General features: G+C 36.6%; 2 protein-coding genes across 3 annotated transcripts in view; one reads left to right on the top strand and one right to left on the bottom strand.

The window, feature by feature from the left end:
* LOC136024729 (signal peptidase complex subunit 3-like) overlaps positions 1 to 11,224 on the top strand; it is a 57,158-nt gene extending 45,934 nt beyond the window's left edge. For both annotated transcript variants that reach the window (XM_065700159.1, XM_065700158.1), the window contains exon 4: positions 10,974 to 11,224. In XM_065700159.1, the coding sequence (XP_065556231.1) occupies positions 10,974 to 11,106 (133 nt within the window). In that variant the 3' untranslated portion in view covers positions 11,107 to 11,224. The remainder of the gene's footprint in view (positions 1 to 10,973) is intronic.
* A 7,260-nt stretch (positions 11,225 to 18,484) lies between these two features.
* The window catches only part of LOC136024730 (ubiquitin carboxyl-terminal hydrolase 46-like), an 86,851-nt gene continuing 85,311 nt past the window's right edge, over positions 18,485 to 20,024 (bottom strand). Inside the window, exon 9 of the mRNA XM_065700160.1 lies at positions 18,485 to 19,483. Within this exon, the coding sequence (XP_065556232.1) occupies positions 19,370 to 19,483 (114 nt within the window). The 3' untranslated portion in view covers positions 18,485 to 19,369. The remainder of the gene's footprint in view (positions 19,484 to 20,024) is intronic.

Below are 20,024 nucleotides of genomic sequence, written 5' to 3' on the forward strand. Positions count from 1 at the left end.
TAGTTTTTTTTTATGACATTATTGAAAATGATAAAATATGATCGTCAAAAATTGTCAAACATTGATGAAGAAATCACACACTCCTAGAAAATCTGAAGTATTAGAAAGTATTAGAAAATCTGAAAGGTTTTAGAAATGAAGCTTGTTATATATTTCATTTGTATTTGAGAAGAATACAAAAATGCTACAATTCAATTGAACAAATTCTACCAAAATTTAAGTGAGTAATATCTTTTTGTTAAAATTACTCCTCACGCAGGGTTATATTCAGAAGAGGGGGTTTACCGGGTTAGAACCCTCCCCCACCCAAAAAAAATGTCTGAATCGTGAAACAGTAACAAGAGCATATATAAACAAATTATTGACGATTTTTTAAGTCTTTTGCAACCCCCGCCCCTGCTTCCTGAAAAAAACCTCCCTAGAACACATCTTGGATACGACCTTGTCCTCACGATAAGCTTTTTTTTTTTTTTATAAGTTCAAGGTTCTCTGTAGTAAAATCTTTTATCCTTGTCTGGCAAGCTCTAACTATATTTTGTTATTTCTTCATTATGCAAGTTTTTCCTATTTGTATAAATTTAGGGGAACATCATGAGTTGCTGTAGTTGATCTAGTTTAAAAGATATGTTGTATTAGCTAAGAAGCAGCAATTTATGTTCGCCTTTTTGGCGTTTCGCGCCCCAGCAACACGTGGGGTATCAGTGCCAGTTACTCGTCTCTAAGTAGCAAATTGCTTAATCGCACGTACAGGTTAACAGAAGTACAGTAACAGAGGTACACAGGTACTAACAGTATATATATATATATATATATATATATATATATATATATATATATATATATATATATATATATATATATATTATATAATATATATATATATATATATATATATATAAATATATATATATATATATATTTATATATTATATTTATATATAGATATATTTATATATAAAAATAAGTTGTTTGTGTGTGTTTTGTTGACTGACGTCATGTTTGTCGACTGACGTCATTATAAGGATTGAGCTGTATGTCGTCATGAAGTTGTTTGTCGACTGACGTCATGTTTGTCGACTGACGAAATTACAGACCGGGACACCGGGACACAAATGACGACCGGGACACTCAAAGGGAAATTACAGACTGGGAAACCGGGACACAAATAACGACCGGGACACAGGGAATGTTCGATTAGCAATCATCATCAACAAAGCTCAAGGGCAATCATTATAATAATGAGGTATAGATCTGAATACGGATTGTTTTTCCCATGGACAATTATATGCTGCACGTTCAAGAGTCGGTAAACCTGACAGTCTATTTATATGCACAGACAATGGGACAGCGAAGAATGTTGAATATTCTTAAGTTTTACAAACATATATATATATATATCTATCTATATTCAAAGGTGGGACACAGGGACACAACTACAATGGCGCGTAACTAATATGGTGCGAAAAAAGCTAAAAAAAGAAAATACCTAAAAAGAAAAAAACTTAGAAAAGGAAATAAATAAAAAGGGTAAAAAACTAAAAAGAAAAAAAAAAACACCGGGAAACAAATGACGACCGGGACACAGGGAGTATAAATGACTACCGGGGCACAGAGACACAACTACAATAGGGACGCTGGGGGGCACAGGGGGATATATAAATGAGACGGCGACACAGGGAATGTTCGATTAGCAATCACCATCAACAAAGCTCAAGGGCAATCATTAGAATAATGAGGTATAGATCTGAATACGGATTGTTTTTCCCACATCGTTAAACTGTGACAATAAATGAGCCAAACTAATTGTTTGAATTTTACAATGCTCTTTATCATTAAAAGTTCGAACGTTAGCAACTGTCGATTACCAAGAACTGTGGTGCTCAAACTCTTTAGACACTGTACCCCTTTTTACCCACAAACATTTTTAGGCACCCCTTCTCAGTTACCAGTACTAAGTAAACTATAGGTAAAATGTAAATAAAATTGCCAGACCTAGAGTTACACGGTTGTTTGTTATTTTTACTGGCCGGCCGCGTACACCTTTAAAACTTGTGCATACCCCCAAGGGGCATGCGTACCACAGTTTGAGAACCACTGGCCTAGAACAATTACATACTTCAATGGAAAGCCGCACGGTCTGAAACTGAATATATTTTTAGCTTGTTTTTGCTGATTTTTCACTCGTGTTTCTTTTTTTTTAGATTAATCTAAAAAAAGTTCTGAAACTGAATATGTTTTGGATCATTATTTACACTTTACTGAAAACAAACTGTATTTTGAATATTTTCTCTTTTTTAGCTGTAATAAATTCGATATTATTAAGATTTTCAGGAATGAATATTAGCATATGTATTAGGGCCTGACCGATATGATTTTCTGGGGTCCGATACCGATATAGCGGTATCGTACCTATACGGTACCGATATAGTTTGACCATAAATTTATCTTCGGAGAAGACAACTTAAAGTTTGACCCCCCCCCATTCTCTGCCCATATTCATGCTCAAATATTTCTCTAGTCTATTGCACGCCAAAGAATAGCCTTAATAATTTAGTATATAGCCTCGATAATAATAACAATAAGCAATGGCATAAATGGCATAATGGCTTCCAGTACGTAATTACAACAAAATTTGCTTATTAATTTACTTTTTTAAACTAATAATAACCTTATAATAACCCAAGTTTAACTTTAGTTCCAGTTATTTAAATATGACTCTGGAATCACAAAGGCTGTTTAATCAGAATAATAACCTCTTTTAAAAGTTAAAACCGAAACTTTAGCGTTAGAGAGAGCTATTGAGGAGAGTCAACTACCCCCTCCCTCATATACGTAACATTTTCTGTAATATACGTAATATTTTCATATTTTCTGTGTTGCTTCTTACTTTGAGTTGAAATTTTTTTTTTATTTAATTGCTGATCGTTTTTTACATAATGCTGGGAAATCCCTCCCTATGGGAAATCCCTCCATAATGCTGGGAATAATGCATGGAAAATTCCCTTCCCCCACGAGAAATGTCTTCATGGAAAGATTCTCCCGCGGAACTAAAATTAGCGATATACGTGGACCTGATTTTATAAGGCATAGTAACAGAACGGCTAAAGAGGTCGAAACTATTTTTATGAAAAATGAAAGTCACAAGTCAAAAACCCCTCATATACATAATAATTTATGTTCGTTTTAAGTTGTAATGTTGTTCCTTACTTGCAGCGTTTTTTTTTGTTTTTTTTTTTTAATAAAAACCACAAGCCGAAGACATACAATATATTAAGATAAAATTAAATGTTAAGATTATTTCTGATTTTGTTTTTTAAATAATGCTGGGAAATCCAGCGCCCCCCTCATGAAATTCTCTTCCCCCATGAAAAACTCCTCCATGTAAATATCATCTCATATAACCCTATCCCCCTCCTCCACACCAGAAAAATTTCCCCTGAAAACATATGCATACTTCCTAATAACCAGTACTATATGTAAACAATGCCCAAAGTTTAAAACTTGCAGCCCTTCCCCCTGGGACTTTTGGGGATTAAGTCTTCCTCAAAGACATAGTTATTAGATTTTTCGACTATGTTGAACAAAATGGCTATCGCAAATTTTGATCCAGCGACTTTGGAAAAAAATGAGCGTGGGAGGGGGCATAGCTGTCCTCCAATTTTTTCAGTCACTTAAAAGGGGCCCTAGAACTTTTAATTTACGTTTGAAGGAGCCCTCTCGTGACTTTCTAGGACCATTAGGTCGATACGAGCACCCCCGGAAAAAAAAACAAATAAACCCGCATCCGTGATCTTTCTTCTGGCAAAAAATACAAATTCCACTTTTTTGCAGATATGAGCTTGAAACCTTTAAAGTAGAGTTATCTGATGCATTGAATCTGATGGTGTGATTTTCATTAAGATTCAATGACTTTTAGGTGATGTTTCCCCCTTTTTTCGAAAATAAGGCAAATTTTTTCAGACTCGTAACTTTTGATGAATAGAATTAAACTTGATGAAATTTATATATTAAAAAATATCATAAAGATTCAATTTTTTTCATGTATCTTATCGGTATCAAAATTCCGAACTTTTAATTTACGTTTGAAGGAGCCCTCTCGCGACTTTCTAGGACCACTAGGTCGATACGAGCACCCCCGGGAAAAAACAAAACAAATAAACACGGATCCGTAAACTTCCTTCTGGCAAATAATACAAATTCCACTTTTTTGCATATATGAGCTTGAAACCTTTAAAGTAGAGTTATCTGATGTATTGAATCTGGGACTTTTAGGGGATGTTTCCCCCTTTTTTCGAAAATAAGGCAAATTTTTTCAGACTCGTAACTTTTGATGAATAGAATTAAACTTGATGAAATTTATATATTAAAAATCATCATAAAGATTCAATTTTTTTCATGTATCTTATCGGTATCAAAATTCCGTTTTTTAGAGTTTTCGTTACTACTGAGCCGGGTCGCTTATTGAGAAGCGACCCAGCAAGAATGTGCAGACAAGATTGTCCAGTATTCTGACAAATGCGGACACATAAGCTAAATTTCAAAGGTAAATGGGTACGTTTTCCAAGGTGTTGACTCGCGGTGGCGTCTTGGGTCTTTCACCTACGCAAGTGAACATTCATTAAACAGAAATGTATGGTTTATTGTGTTCTTTTTAGTGGTTTTGGTAGCAGATGTACGTTCTTTAAGTCACCATATATTCCAAACATTGCTGCAACAGCTGTGTATTGACAACAAGTACGCATTGACTTCATTTGACTTACCTCTGCTGCTCTCTCCACTCTAGTCAGACTTAGCTGTTGGCTCCGCACCCCAAAGCAAAAATTACTTTAAAAAAAATCGGCCCGTTAATCAATGCTTTTTTCTGATATCTGATAATGAAACTGACCCTCATATCGGCTCGATCAGTCGGGCCCTGATACGAGTGGTGTTTTTTTTTTAATTAAGGGCTGTTTGAGCATAAGTATAGACAACGAAAGATTATTTCAAGACGTAAACTTGTTTTCAGAAAGTAGATTCTTTACTTTATTTTTCGATATAATTACTAAGCTTGTTTAAACACTTTACCATACCTCTCAACCAATGTTAAAATACCTTCTTAATAAAACTTGCCGCCTTCTCCGATAACCACTTCTGTTTTCACGTCGTCATCTCTGTAACGGTTGCCACTGAGGGGTTGTTGAGGTGGAGAAACAAATGGTAATCACTTGGCGCAAGATCAGGACTGGAGGGTGGGTGGTCTGAAGCTTCTCAGCCAAAACTGTACAACAAATTGCGGCTCTGACCTGCAGTATGAGGTCTTGCATTGTCATGAAGAAGGACAATTCCCTTTGTCAGTATGCCACGTCTTTTGTTTTGAACCGCTCTGCGTAACTTTCTGAGTTTTTTTTTTCTAGTGGCTCACATTGATAGTCGTTCCTTGTTGCATGAAGTCGACCAACTATCGGATAGGCATCATGCCTATCCGAAAACACCGACGCCATGATTTTGCGCTATGACATAATCTGTTTGGCCTTCACCTTTACAGGGGAGTGTGTGTGTCTCCAGTCCATGCTGTGTTGCTGTGATTCAGGCGTGATATGGGAAACCCATGTTTTGTCTTCAGTTACGATCTGGCTCAGAAGTCGTCACCTTCCTCGTGACAACGTGTCTAGAACTTCATTGCACACTCAAATCTTTTGTTGGCGGGGCCCTCTGTTAGGGTTTCGGGATCCAACGGGAACACAGTTTTCGAAGCTGTAGGTTTTCAAAAACAACATCGTGAAGCACGGACCTCGAAACCTCAGGAAATTCATTTGACAGACCAGTTATGGTGAAGCGCCTGTTCTCACGAATTCCCGCTTCAACTGATGCCACCGATTTGTCTGTAATCAAAGAAGGGCGACCAGAGTGGACTTTATCATGGACATTGTCACGGCCATCTTTGAATTCTTATACCCACTTTGCTTTCACTCATAACAGTATCACCGTACACTTGGGAAATCGGACGATGAATTTCTGCAGTAGACTAGTTCTTTACTGACAAAAATCGTATCACTGAGCGAACCTCACATGTGGTGCGTAAGTTAAAAATTCTTACAAATTTTTAAAGTAGAACAGAACCATAAAGGTTAGCTACACAGCTGAAACTGAGCATAGTTGTTCCTGAGACATGCTGGTACATGGCGCACGCGCTGTTTGCGGTGTACATGCGAACTACTAGTGGCTACGATAAAACGGACCTTAATTAAAAAACAATCCGCATTCATTTGTTGTTTTTTTAGTAACCTTTGATAAGATGGTCATTTTTTTCGATATTATGAGAAATAAAAACATACTGGAAATAAGAATCGTTTTCAGTAAAGTGCAAAGTAAGTTCTAGTCTTAGAAGGCACAGGGGTATCAATTCAACTCTTTGATTCTGCTCTTCTTGAGTTCGACTTGGCTATTTATTGCAATTTCTGTTCATTTTGGGTTTATTTATTCACTGATGGTGATTTATGGTAGTTTTAGGCTTGGAAAATTATTTAAATTTACTTCTGCTCTTCTTTGATTTATTGTAGGCCTAATTCCTTTGAAAAACTTCTTTTTTGGCAACAGTTTTTTTTTAAATTTATTTCTGTTCGTTTTTATTGAAATAGTCTTTTCCATTGGTAAGGAAAAGAATATTTTACTCTTCGGTTTTTCTCTATAAAACTGCAGATTTTGGCTCACTATTTATATGTTGGACAAAATCTTTCAACAATTTTTGATAGTATACCGCCTTTTGAAGGCTACACATAGTATCTTTTAATTTATCTTAACATCTCCTCAATTTTCCCTGAAAAATAGTTGTTCTGTTCCTAAGACATTGTACCTATAGTCTGGTAAAACCTCATTTATTTGACCTCAAACAAATTGTTATACAAATGATTCTTTCACTGTCCGACTAAAATATATGTGCTGATTCCGAATTCGTAAATTTTACCGCTCTGACAAATTTGAGTCTTTTGAGGTTGAGGCAAAAAATGTTGATTGAGTAAATACCAGTAAATGTGATAAGATATGTCATTTCTACGCTCTTTTTTGCTGATGAGCATGAAACTAAATGTTTAAATTAAAAAGAATTGTTTGGGGCTTAAAGCTTTGAGAGAAAGAGGGAGGTTGGGGGAGAGGTTCTAAGAAAGTGGTGAAAAAAGGGGTCAACCTAAAAAAATTGCTATACAAATGATTCTTTCACTATCCGAATAAAAAATGTGTGCTAATTCCAAATCCGAAGAGTTTGCCGCTCTAGCTCTTTCACAAATTTGAGTTTTTTTAGGCTGAGGTTGAGGGTGATTTTTTTAATGTAAAGAATGCCGTCCTGAAAAGACAATTCCGAATTTGGGAAATGGTTTAAGGGTTTGATTTAACATCCCTAATACATCAGAACATTTCAATAACTTGGATTGAGGATGGAGAGGATGAGGTAGTCTGAAACAAATTTGAGGTACAGAAATGCCTGACTTTTTTAAAAATTGTCATCGTCTATGAGTTTCGCGTCTTCGATTCTTTGTCTGGAAATTTTCCTTTCTAACTGATGCTGATAATTGTTTGTGGTAGATACAGAGGCAGATTTGAGGTACAAGAATTAACAAAAAATCTGATTTGTCTATTGAAACTAGAATAATTCCTGAAAATTTTAACAGAGTCGCTAAACTTATTAGGTAAACTGCAAAAATATTTATTGTCTCTGAGTGATAATTTTTATTATCAGCGTAAAAAATGACATATCTAATCATATTTGCTGGTATTAACTCAATCAACATTTTTTGCTTGAACCTCAAATTCAACCTCAAAAAACTTAAATTTATGAAAGAGCTAGAGCGGCAAGCTTTTCGGACTCGGAATCAGCTCATATTTGTAGTCGGATAGTGAAAGTATCATTTGTATAATAATTTGTTTTGGGTTGACCGTTTTTTTTTTTTCCAAAATTTTTCTAGACTGCAATAGACACTGTTAAATTAAGAGGTTTTGGGATAAGACCTCTTAACATCGTGAATAAACTAAGCTCGTGGAATCGAATGGCACATTCAGCATTGTCCTATCTTGCACCGTTATGAAGATAAAAAGTGCCATAAACCTCTAAGTCACATATGTCTCTTTTTCATCAGGTTGCAATTCAGAATGACAGAAGAGGATTATCTTATGGAGCAATAACATGGAGATCTGGCATTTGTCTCCTCTTTTGCCAAGGAACAAGGAGATAAAATGGAATAATTTTGAATTCGTTCGGAATGCTTGAATTTAATTTTTACGGTACCACTGAAAAGAGTATAAAAAATGGTTTTAGAATATATTTCCTTTGTCCCAATTAGCCCCCTCCTTCAGAGTGACCGCAGCCAAAACATATTTTTCCCTTTCTTTGGCTCTGCTGAAAAGTTACAAAAATGGTAGATGTCGCACCTTTAATTATCACAGCCGAGAGGTAGCCTAGCCTTGTTGGTTTGCTAGATGCGGATTTATTGTGACTCTTTTTATGGCACTTGGTATTAACCAAGTGACATATAGCAATCGCCAATTCTGTCGGTCTGTCGGTCTTTCTGTCTGTCTGTCGGTCCCGGTTTTGCTACTTTAGGCACTTCCAGGTAAGCTAGGACGATGGAATTTGGCAGGCGTATCAGGGACGGGACCATCTTAAATTAGAAATAGTCGTTTTCCCAATTTGACCATCTGGGGGGGGGGGGGTGGGGGGTGGGGGGCCGGTTAATTCGGAAGAATAGAAAAAATGAAGTATTTTTAACTTATGAATGGGTGATGGGATCTTAATGAAATTTGATATTTGGAATGATATTGTGTCTCAGAGCTCTTATTTTAAATCCCGACCGGATCTGATGACATTGGGGGGAGTTGGAGGGAGGGAAACCTAAAATCTTGGAAAACACTTAGAGTGGAGGGATCGGGATGAAACTTGATGGGAAAAATAAGCACAAGTCCCAGATACATGATTGACATAATCGGAACGGATCCGCTCTCTTTGGGGTAGTTGGGGGGGGGGGGGGGGTAATTCTGAAAAATTAGAAAAAATGAGGTATTTTTAACTTACGAACGAGTGATCGGATCTCAATGAAATTTGATATTTAGAAGGATATCGTAGCTCAGAGCTCTTATTTTAAACCCGACCAGATCTGGTGACATTGGGGGGGGGAGTTGGGAGGGGGAAACCTAAAACTTGAAAAATACTTATAGTGGAGGGATTGGGATGAAACTTGGTGGAAAAAATAATCACGAGTCCTAGATACATGATTGACATAACCGGAACGGATCTGCTCTCTTTGGGGTAGTTGGGGGAGGGGTTAACTCTGAAAAATTAGAAAAAATGAGGTATTTTTAACTTACGAACGAGTTATCGGATCTCAATCAAATTTGATATTTAGAAGGATATCATGTCTCAAAGCTCTTATTTTAAATCCTGACTGGATCTGGTGACGTGGGGGGAAGTTTGGGGTGGGGAACCTAAAATCATGGAAAACGCTTAGATTGGAGGGATCAGGATGGAACTTGGTGGGAAAAATAAGCAGAAGTCTTGCATACGTGATTTACATAATTGGAACGGATCCGATCTATTGGTGGGGGGGGTTAATTCTGAAAAATAATAAAAAAATGACGTATTTTTAGCTTACGAAGGAGTGATCGGATCTTCATGAAACTTCATATTTAGAAGGACCTCGTAACTCAGATCTCTTATTTTAAATCTCAACCGGATCAAGCGTAATTGGGGAGGCAGTTGGGGGGGGGGGGCTGAAATCTTAGAAAATACTTAAAGCGGTGAGATCAGGATGAAACTGGATGGGAAGAATAAAAATCTGTCTAAGATACGTGCCTGACATAACCGGACCGGATCTGCTCTCTTTGGTGGAATTGGAGGGGGGTAATTTTGAAAATTGAGGTATTTGTAACTTACGAAAGGGTGACCAGATCTTAATGAAATTTGATATTTAGAAGGATCTTGTGCTTTAAAGTTCTTATTTTAAATTCCGACCAGATCCTGTGACGTTGGGGGGAGTTGGAGGAGAAACCGGAATTCTTGGAAAACGTGAAAATGGGGGTATTTTTATCTTACGAATAGATGATCTTATCTTAATGAAATTTGATTTTTAGAAAGAATTCATGTCTCAGAGCTCTTATTTCAAATACCGACCAGATCGTTTGACATTGGGGGGAGTTGGAGGGGGAAATCTTGGAAAAACACTTGGAGTGTAGGAATCCGGATGAAGCTTGGTGGATAGAATAAACAAATGTCCTTGATACGTGATTGACAGAATCGTACTGGATTCGCTCTCTTTGGGGAGTTGGGGGGAGGGGTTCAGTGATTTGGCGAGTTTGGTGCTTCTGGACGTGCTAGGACGATGAAAATTGATAGGCGTGTCAGGGGAGCTGCACAATTTGACTTGATAAAGTCGTTTTCCCAGATTCGACCATCTGGGGGGCTAAAGGGAGAGGAAAAATTAGAAAAAATTAGGTATTTATAACTTACGAGTGGGTGATCGGATCTTAATGAATTTTGATATTTAGAAGGACATCGTGACTCAGAGCTCCTATTTTAAATCCTGGCCGGCGCTAAGCCTCTTATTTTCCTTTTTAAATCAATCTATCGATTCATAGAATTTTGTTAGAGCTCATACCATATGATCTCTTGGCTCTTAGCTCTTCTCGCCTCGTCACAAGTGCCATATGAGCTCTTAGCTCTTGTTTTTCTTTTCTTTTTTATGTGTAATATATCGTGTTTGTCAGTCCTAGCTGGAATTGCTTAAAGCAATGACATCGATACCGTTTTTTTGATAAAAAAAACGTATAGCCTATATTAGCCTATATTAGGCTAGATTATAGTTGACCCAGGTTGTGTAACTATTAGATCCTAACGTACATATTGTGACCTATCTTTGTCTAAAAAGGAAATCAAGTTAGTAGCTTAACAGTAAATTTCTTTCACTAGGTTTGTGAACAGGCTGGACCTTTACAATGATTTCTTGTTTCAGGGGCAATGAAAATGTTACGCTGACACTTTCATGGAATGTAATTCCAAATGCTGGAACTCTGCCAAGGATTACTGGTATGGGGGCGAAGGTGATCAAATTTCCATCAGATTACACAACAACTAGAGCAATTTGAAAATCTGACGTGAGATAGAAGATCTCATTCTTGTATGGTGAATGAATTCGTTTTTTTAAGTCAATGAGAAAAAATGTAAAGGTTCCTTTTAAGGAATTAAAATTATTTTCCTTTTTTATATTCTTTCCCTTGCTTAGTTGCACTCAATAAGGTGCACTCAAGAAGGTTATAGAGCAATTTGAGAATTCGACGAGAGATAGAAGATCTAATTCTTGTATGGTGAATGAATTCGTTTTTATGGCACTTGATATCTACCAAGTGACATATAGCGATTGCTAATCCTGTCGGTCGGTCGGTCTGTCTCTACCGGTTTTGCTAGTTTAGGCACTTCCAGGTAAGCTGGAAGTATCAGGCGTATCAGGAACCAGACCAGATTAAATTATAAATTGTCGTTTCCCCGATTAGATCATCTGGGGGGGGGGAGGAGTGGGGGGATGATTAAATCAGAAAAATAAGAAAAATGAGGTATTTTTAACTTACAAACGGGTGATCGGATCTTGCTGAAATATGATGTTTGGAAGGATATCGTGTCTCAGAGTATCATTTTAAGTCTCGACCGAATCCGGTGACATTGGGGGGAGTTAGGGGGGAACCTAAAATCTTGGAAAACGCTTAGAGCGGAGGGATTGGGATGAAACTTGGTGGGGAAAATGAGCACAAGTCCTAGATACGCGATTGAAATAACCGAAACGGATCCTCTCTTTGGGTGAGTTGGGGGAGGGAGGGTTAATTCTGAAAAATTAAAAAAAAATTAGGTATTTTAACTTATGAAGGAGTGACCAGATCTTAATAAAATATAATATTTAGAAGAACCTCGTAACTCAGATCTCTTATTTTAAATCCCGACCGGATCAGGTGTCATTGGGAGAGGGGGGGAAATCTTGGAAAACGCTTAAAGCGGAGAGATCAGGATGAAACTTGTTGGGAAGAATAAGCACAAGTTCAAGATACGTGACTGACATAACTGGATCGGATCTGCTCTCTTTGGTGGAGTCGGGGGGGGGAGCAACTCGGAAAAATTTGAAAAAATGAGGTATTTGTAAATTACGAACGAGTGGTCAGATCTTAAAGAAATTTGATATTTAGAAGGATCTTGTGCTTTAGATTTCTCATTTTAAATCCCGACCAGATCCGGTGACATTGGTGGGAGTTGAAGGGGGAAACCGGAATTCTTGGAAAACGTGAAAATCGAGGTATCTTACGAATGGGTGATCGGATCTTAATGAAACTTGATATATAAAAGAATCTTATGTCTCAGATGCTCCATTTTGAATTTGAATCAGATCCAGGGACATAGAGGGTTGGAGGGGGGAAACAGAAATCTTGGACACTGGAAATTTTGGAAAACGTTTAGAGTGGAGAGATCGGGATGAAACATGATGGGAAGAATAAGCACAAGTCTTAGATACGTGATTGACATAACCGGAACGGATCCGTTCTCTTTGGGAGAGCTGGGGGTTGTTAATTTGGTAAAATTGAGGTATTTTTAACTTAAGAACGGGTGACCGGATCTTAATGAAATTTGATATTTAGAAGCAACTCATGTCTCAGAGCTCTTATTTCAAATCCCGATCAGATCTGTTGACATTAGGGGGAGTTGGAGGGGGAAGCCGGAAATCATGTAAAACACTTAGAGTGGAGAGATCAGGACGAAACTTGGTCGGTAGAATAAGCAAATGTAGTTGATACGTGATTGACGTAACCGGACTGGATCTGCACTCTTTGGGGTATTTAGGGACGGGGTTCAGTGCTTTGGCGATATTTTGGACCTGCTAGGACGATGAAAATTGGTAGGCATGTCAGGGAGCTGCACAAATTGACTTCATAAAGTCGTTTTCCCCGATTCGTCCATCTGGAGGGCTGAAGGGGAGGAAAAATTGAGGTATTTTTAACTTACGAGTGGGTGATGGGATCATAATGAATTTTGATATTTAGAAGGATCTCGTGACTCAGAGCTCTTATTTGAAATCCCGACCAACATTAAGCCTCTGATCTCACTTTTAAATCAATCTATTGATTCTTAGAATTTTGCTAGAGCTCATGCCATATGAGCTCTTGGCTCTTGTTTAAGTCAATGAGAAGAAGGTTAAAGGTTCCTTTTAAGGAATTAAAATTAATTGTCCTTTTATACTTCTGCACTTGCTTAGTTGCACTCAGGAGGGTTTTAGGGGTAAATTCACTAAGAGTGTTATGACTTTATGGTTAATATGGATAAGCATCATAAGTTGAAGAAAATTACGTAGTCCGTTGATTTTTAGGATTATCGACTCGGTGAAAGTGATGAAAGACTCTAATTTAGACTCTAAAGGGCTAATTTAAGACTCTAAAGGGCTAATTATAGTAAAGTCAAGGCAGATAGTCCCCGTGAGAGACGGAGCTGGCATAACTTTTTCTGTAATTTTTTTTGTAAAAAAAATTACTCTTTTTACTTCTTCATGAAAGTCTTACCATCCATCCTAGGGTAGAACTAAGGTGGGTAGGTATAGAATATATGCTAGAGATAGAGATTATATACTAAAAGGAATGCATATTTTACTACTTATCTGACCTGCTCCCCTCAAATTATCTTAGAAAAAAGACTATGACCATCATTGCAACATATGTGCCTAACTTTTTTGTTCCTCAAGGATGTGTAGCATAGGGCCAAACTCTTCAGACTTAAATTTTGATTCTGCTGGCAGTGTTAAATGACTATTTTGTGCTTTACTTGTTACGTTAATACGCGATTCTGACTGAAGAGTGATATTGCTTTTTACGACTCGCGATACTTCATATGATATTTACATTTCGCGCTGAATTTTAACGATTTTTATTTTAAAATAACATTTAAGACTATTTCCTCCGCTCAATCGATTGAAGATTATGAAGCAATTAGATGTTGCCTTTTTTCAAATTCAACATAGCCTCGAAGGTATTACACCAGACAATTTCCCACCGAATCTTCATCATGCCTCTTAAAACTAAGAAAAACAATTTCATTAGTACATTAACAATTTCGTTTTGTACCTAGCATAAATCAATTGACGAAAATCAAAAGCTGTTATGTTGTGTGACAGTAAAATCACAGGGGAGCAGAAAACTGAAAAACCTTCTTCATTTTTGTGGCAATATTGAAGACCAGTTGATTGTATCAGGAGTGTTTTTGTTTTCGAAGCTGATTTTAAAAGCAAAAGTTCCAGTTATAACTCTTTCAATAAAGTAGGAAAGGAAATTTAACAGGGGTTGTAGGGGTTAGAAAATTTTGAAAATCCTCATATCGAAATAGGAAAAGCGGACAAATGAACTGATAGTACGATACTGATGTACTGATATTACTGACAAGCTGAGTGATTATTATGGTTCCAGTCCGTAGTTCTACTTTTTTTCTTGATTAACGTTGCTAGTACTCCGTTGGATAGTAATTTTGATTACATGTGTTTTAAGACGTATTATTAATAGTGTTTATAGACGTATAATTTAATAATCAGAAAATGATAGTGTAGTTTAAAAAGGCTAAGCAATGTCACACAGCTCGTGGTAACGAACTGTAAGTAAGGAGCGATGCGGCCCAATAGTAACCAAAACTGTAAGGAACAGGGTTGATAACAATAGATACATTTGAAGAATCGAATTTTGATGCTTATTCAAAATCTATTAGATTCATCAAGTTTAATGTTACCCATCAAAAGTTCGAGCCTGAGAATATTTGGGCAATTTTCGAAAAATAGGAGAAACACCTCCAAACATCAAGCGATCTTAATGAAAATCACACCATCAGATTTAGCATATCAGAAAACCCTACTATAGATGTTTCAAGCTCCTATACACAAAAATTTGGAAAAAGGTCACGGACGCGTGTTTATCTATATATATAAAAATAAATTGTCTTTGTGTGTGTGTGTGTGTCTGTCGAGTGACGTCATGTTTGTGTGTCGACTGACCTCATGTTTTCGACTGACGAAATTACAGACCGGGAAATCGGGACACAATGACGACCGGGACACCGGCACATAGGGAATATAAATGACGATCGGGACACTCAAAGAGAAAGCGACCGGGACACAAGGAATGTTCGATTAGCAACACCCCAACAGCTAGTTTTTTATTATTTTTTTCAGGGGATGATCGTTTCGAACCAGTGATCGTAGAAGAAAGGGCTGATTTGATCAGAAATCAAAAGTTCTATTTCCTTTTTAAGTGACCAAAAATATTAGATGGCATATACCCCCCCTCCCGCGCCCCTTTTCCCCCAACGTTGCCTGATCAAAAGCATTTTGTTCAGCTTAGTCGAAAGATCTAATAACTATTTTTTGAGGATGACTTGATTCCCACAGTCCAAAGGGAAAGGGATGTAAGCTATGAACTTTGCCTATTGTTTATGTATAGTATTAGTTATTGGGAAGTATACAGGCATTTTTTGGGAGGGGTTACGTTGGAGGATCTTTGCATAGATGGATTATTAGTGGGGATAAGGGAATTTTCCATGGATGGGTTGCCAAATTTCCCGGCATTATTTAAAAAACGATCAGAAATTAAATGAATAAAACAAGTTCTTCAACTGGAGGTAAAGACCAACGTTAAAAATTAGCGAACAGAAATTATTACGTATATGAGGGGGGTTAACTTCTCCTTAATTACATGGCTCTTTACGTTAAAGTGTTTTTGAACTTATAAAACAGCTTATTATTCTCATTAAACGGCCCTTGTGTTTCGGTAGTCATTCTGAACTGATTGAAAATAAAAGTCAAACAAAATGCAGCTGTACAGTAGTTATACCCTCCCAGAGCCTGTCTCTTTCCTACCGTTTACCCCCCAACCTGACAATTTTCTAGATTATGGCAAGTAAGTTTTCTCTTCAAGCCATATCAGGCCAAACAGAGATCTAACATCACAAGTGTATTGTCTGTACCGATTCACTGTCAGCTCTGGATTACCTCTCACACCAGCAAAACCAAGCGAGAAATGTTACCATTGAGATTGAAAATTTAGTTATACAATTTGCAGGAGAGGGTATATCAGTTCTGTTTATATGGGTTCCAGTACACTGTGGTGTAACAGGGAATGAATTAGCAGATCAGGCTGAAAAACAACCCTCCCAACTGGGTCGGATAACTCATACCCCTATTACTGGTCCTGAATTCCTGTCTTCAATCAGTTAGAAAATTTTGGAGGAAGAAAAGACTTGGCTCCATTCTTCCCATACCCAGCTCCTGGATCTCTATAAAATAAAAAAAAGAAGTTTTTTTTAACTGAAAGTAAGGAGCGACATTAAAACTTAAAACGAACAGAAATTACTTCGTATATGAAAGGGGCTGCTTCCTCATCAACGCCCCGCTCTTTCCGCTAAAGTTTGACTCTTTCTCTCAACTCTACTTTAACAGTAAAAACCTTTAGCGTAAAGAGCGGGGCGTTGATGAGGAAGCAGCCCCTTTCATATACAAAGTAATTTCGGTTCGTTTTAAGTTTTAGTGTCGCTCCTTACTTTCAGTTAAAATTTTTTTTTTTTTTAATTAATTTCTGAACGTTTTTGAATCAATCCATGTTTTTATTATGGCTCACCGCAGATGAATAATTAAAACGAAATTTGCAAATTTATTTTTTTTTGCTAAATGATTTGCTTTCTCGTAGTTTTGATCGAATGATTTTGAGAAAAAAAACCAAAACAAAAACTTTATCGAGGAAAAGCATCAAAAGGTCTCCAAATACATTTTAGGTTTTATAAGACTCTACATGGTGCCACATTTATGCGTAAATCTCTCAAAGTTTTGGAAAATCAAAAATGAGGATGTAATTTAGATTTCGGGTGATTTTTTATTTATATTATTTTATATAAATAATAAATAAAAATTGAATAAAAAAATTAAATAATTTGGGTGAACGTTTTTTCCTCGTGAGCAGTACTATTATACAAGTGACCGTGTTCACAAATAGGATATGATAATATCAAAGTAGAAAAATACGTGTGATTTCAAAAAAAAAAAAAAAAAAAAAAATCAGGTGGTAAATATTAATATCGAAGCTTTAAAAAAATAAGTATGGATTTATATTTAAGTTCTTAATATGTTTTTGGTTACTTATTGATAATGCGTACTGATCTCCAAGTGCATCCTTTCCTTCATCTTTTCAGATCCTTGATGAGCTTTTGAAGATATTACAAACCTGTTCGGATGAGCTTATAATAGGAGGTTTCATCCTTAACTTATTTAATGTTATATCTTCAGTGGCGGTAGGTTTTCTATCAGCTCTGCTCATAGCTGGAACCTGAACAAACTGTTTGCATTCCGACAGGTTTACCTACAACATCCTTGATAGACAATATTTTCTCCTCTCTGAATTTGGTGCAGAATTTTATCGCAGTAAAGTTGATCTATCGAGCCATTTCTGTATCCTGGGGTAAGAAGATGGTGTCAGAAGACCCCTATTTTGAGCTCGGCTGCCTTTAAATGTTGTCAAAATGAGCTAACACTTCCTAGATCCTGGTTAGTAGAGATACCATGGGATATATTTGACGGAGTTATGGAATTTGCTCATGGTTTGACTCCTTTTATAAATGTGTCAAGAATTTTATGGTCAATGTATTCTTTCATTATAGCCCTAGAAATCAAGATTGAACCAATTTTTCGTACAATCTAATGTTTGAAATATGGTTAGTCACTCCAGTACCCAGAACAATCCGTAGGCAATTTCTCTGGAAAACATCTAGTAAGTTTTCATCTGCTTTTCGGAGCGCCCATGCTTCAGAGCCATATTTGACCACTGTCATCACTGTAGCTTCCAATATTCTAATCTTGGTTTGTAGGCTTTTCTTTCTATTTTTCCAAACCTTTTTTTAACTGTGAAAAAAAAGCCCTGAACCTTGGCTATTCTACTTTTAACATTTTCACTGCTCCCACCGTCCAAGGTAAATGAAGCTGCCCACCTGGTCAATCTTTTCGTTACCCAACGTCACCTTTTCGTGTTCACTTATTCCAGCCTTAGTGACTAAGTCTTCTTATAAATCATAACTTGTTCATTCAAGATCAAAGAAATATGCAAAAAAGAAAAACAGACGATGAACTATGCAGTCTGTAAACAGCAGAGGGATAAAAAACACATCTTAAAAAACACAGAGGGATAAAATTTTGACTACCATAATTTACACATTATTCAAAAAATACTTTTTTATTCTTTAGGTGGCATTTTTTTTTTATCTGTCAAGTGCCATGATTCGAAGAAGCATAATCCAAAGGCTTAATATGCCACGATTTGGCTGCGTAGGTCAAAATAGACACAGAATTTTAATTCGGCGATCTATTTCAATTGCCTTATTTTTTTATCTAGTTATTTTGTAGTAATATCATTTAGAAAACCGAAACAGTAACCTACCGGAAACAATAGAAGAAACTTAAATTTACAGATCTTGTACTATATTCTAACAAACCTTTATTATTAACAAGACAAGAAAAAAAACACGAAATTTCCAACACTACTTAAATCTGGTACCGGAAACAGTCGCAACTTTTAACAAAAACTCTTGAACTTCGGCATTATTGAATGCTTGAATTTTAAATTTAATAGGATCTTCGTCTAACATGATCCTAATATATAAGTTGAAGAAGAAAAAGAGAGAAAAATAACAAAAAATAAAAAGTAAAAAAACGCACGACAGAGACACCTACAAGTGATGGTTACAGGTTTAAGTATTTAAATAGTAACGATATTGGCCGAAAACATGGAAAATCAGAAAAATTGTTAATTAGCAAAAAAGCAAAATGTCAAGAATACACAACCATTCTTGAAAAAAAAAAAAGCTCATCTTTACATAAAACAAAAATCCATACTTCTTTAAGTCGTTACCCGAAATGTTCGAAAATAATTACCTTTATGCTCCTTCTAATTGATTCTAACAAAGCTTTATTTAGAAAAATCTTCCGTTACATATTAAATACACCTGCATTAACTTTTAACAAAAATCTTTTAAAGCGTCCCAATTTTTGGTTTTCTTAAAAAAACAGGCCAGATAAAAGGAAATCTTAACCACTGAAGGTTTACCAAAAAAGGGCAGTTCATGCCATACCCCACTACGCACACAATGATGAACAGACTTGTCTAAATTCTCGTTCCATTTTGCCGCAAAACGCCAAGCTTAAACGAGCTGTTAAACTTACTGCAATCAATAACTTCAGTCTTAATTTGAAAACATTTGTTTCAACGTGGTTCTGGTGGTCAAAACGAAAAACAAGAAAAATTTTTTTCATACAACCGATCGCCACCGACAGCCACTTCCAGTGAATGACCAACATGTTTAAGTTGTTACGTAGTCACGAGATTGATAGAAAAGAATATAAGCTGTTTCTGAAGATTTCTGAACGTCAGAATTGGAACCATAGAAGTCTTCTATTGCGGAGCTGTCAATCTTCTGAAAGAAAAGGGAGAGGAGATAAGATTTATTCATGACGAATCGCAATAATGGAGTTTATTCACCAATAAAATTTGGAATCAAAATACTCCTGTTCCCCCTCGAAAGAGAACCAGAACAACCAAACACACACACAGATATTGTTATCGTGTTATCGCACAAAACGCACAACTAGAATAAAATCAGATAAGAATGTTTAACATTCAATGTTGTGCCATTTTTTAAGCCTATGTGTGATATGTAATGTTTTTGCAACTGTAAATTAGCCAAGAGCTAAGAAAGTTGTGTAATACCCCCCCCTCCCTCCCTCCTCTCTCTCTCTCCTTCTCTCCTCTCTCTCTCTCTCTCCTCTCTCTCTCTCTCTCTCTCTCTCTCTCTCTCTCTCTCTCTCTCTCTCTCTCTCTCTCTCTCTCTCTCTCTCTCTCTCTCTCTCTCTCTCTCTCTCTCTCTCTCTCTCTCTCTAATCCCTCGAATGAAATTCTAGTTTCCCCCTAGTTTCACCTTTTTCTTAGAGCACCGGGGCCTATGTCTGACTGGGATG

Source organism: Artemia franciscana, chromosome 3 (genome assembly GCF_032884065.1).
Source record: "Artemia franciscana chromosome 3, ASM3288406v1, whole genome shotgun sequence".
NCBI classification, from domain to species: domain Eukaryota; kingdom Metazoa; phylum Arthropoda; class Branchiopoda; order Anostraca; family Artemiidae; genus Artemia; species Artemia franciscana.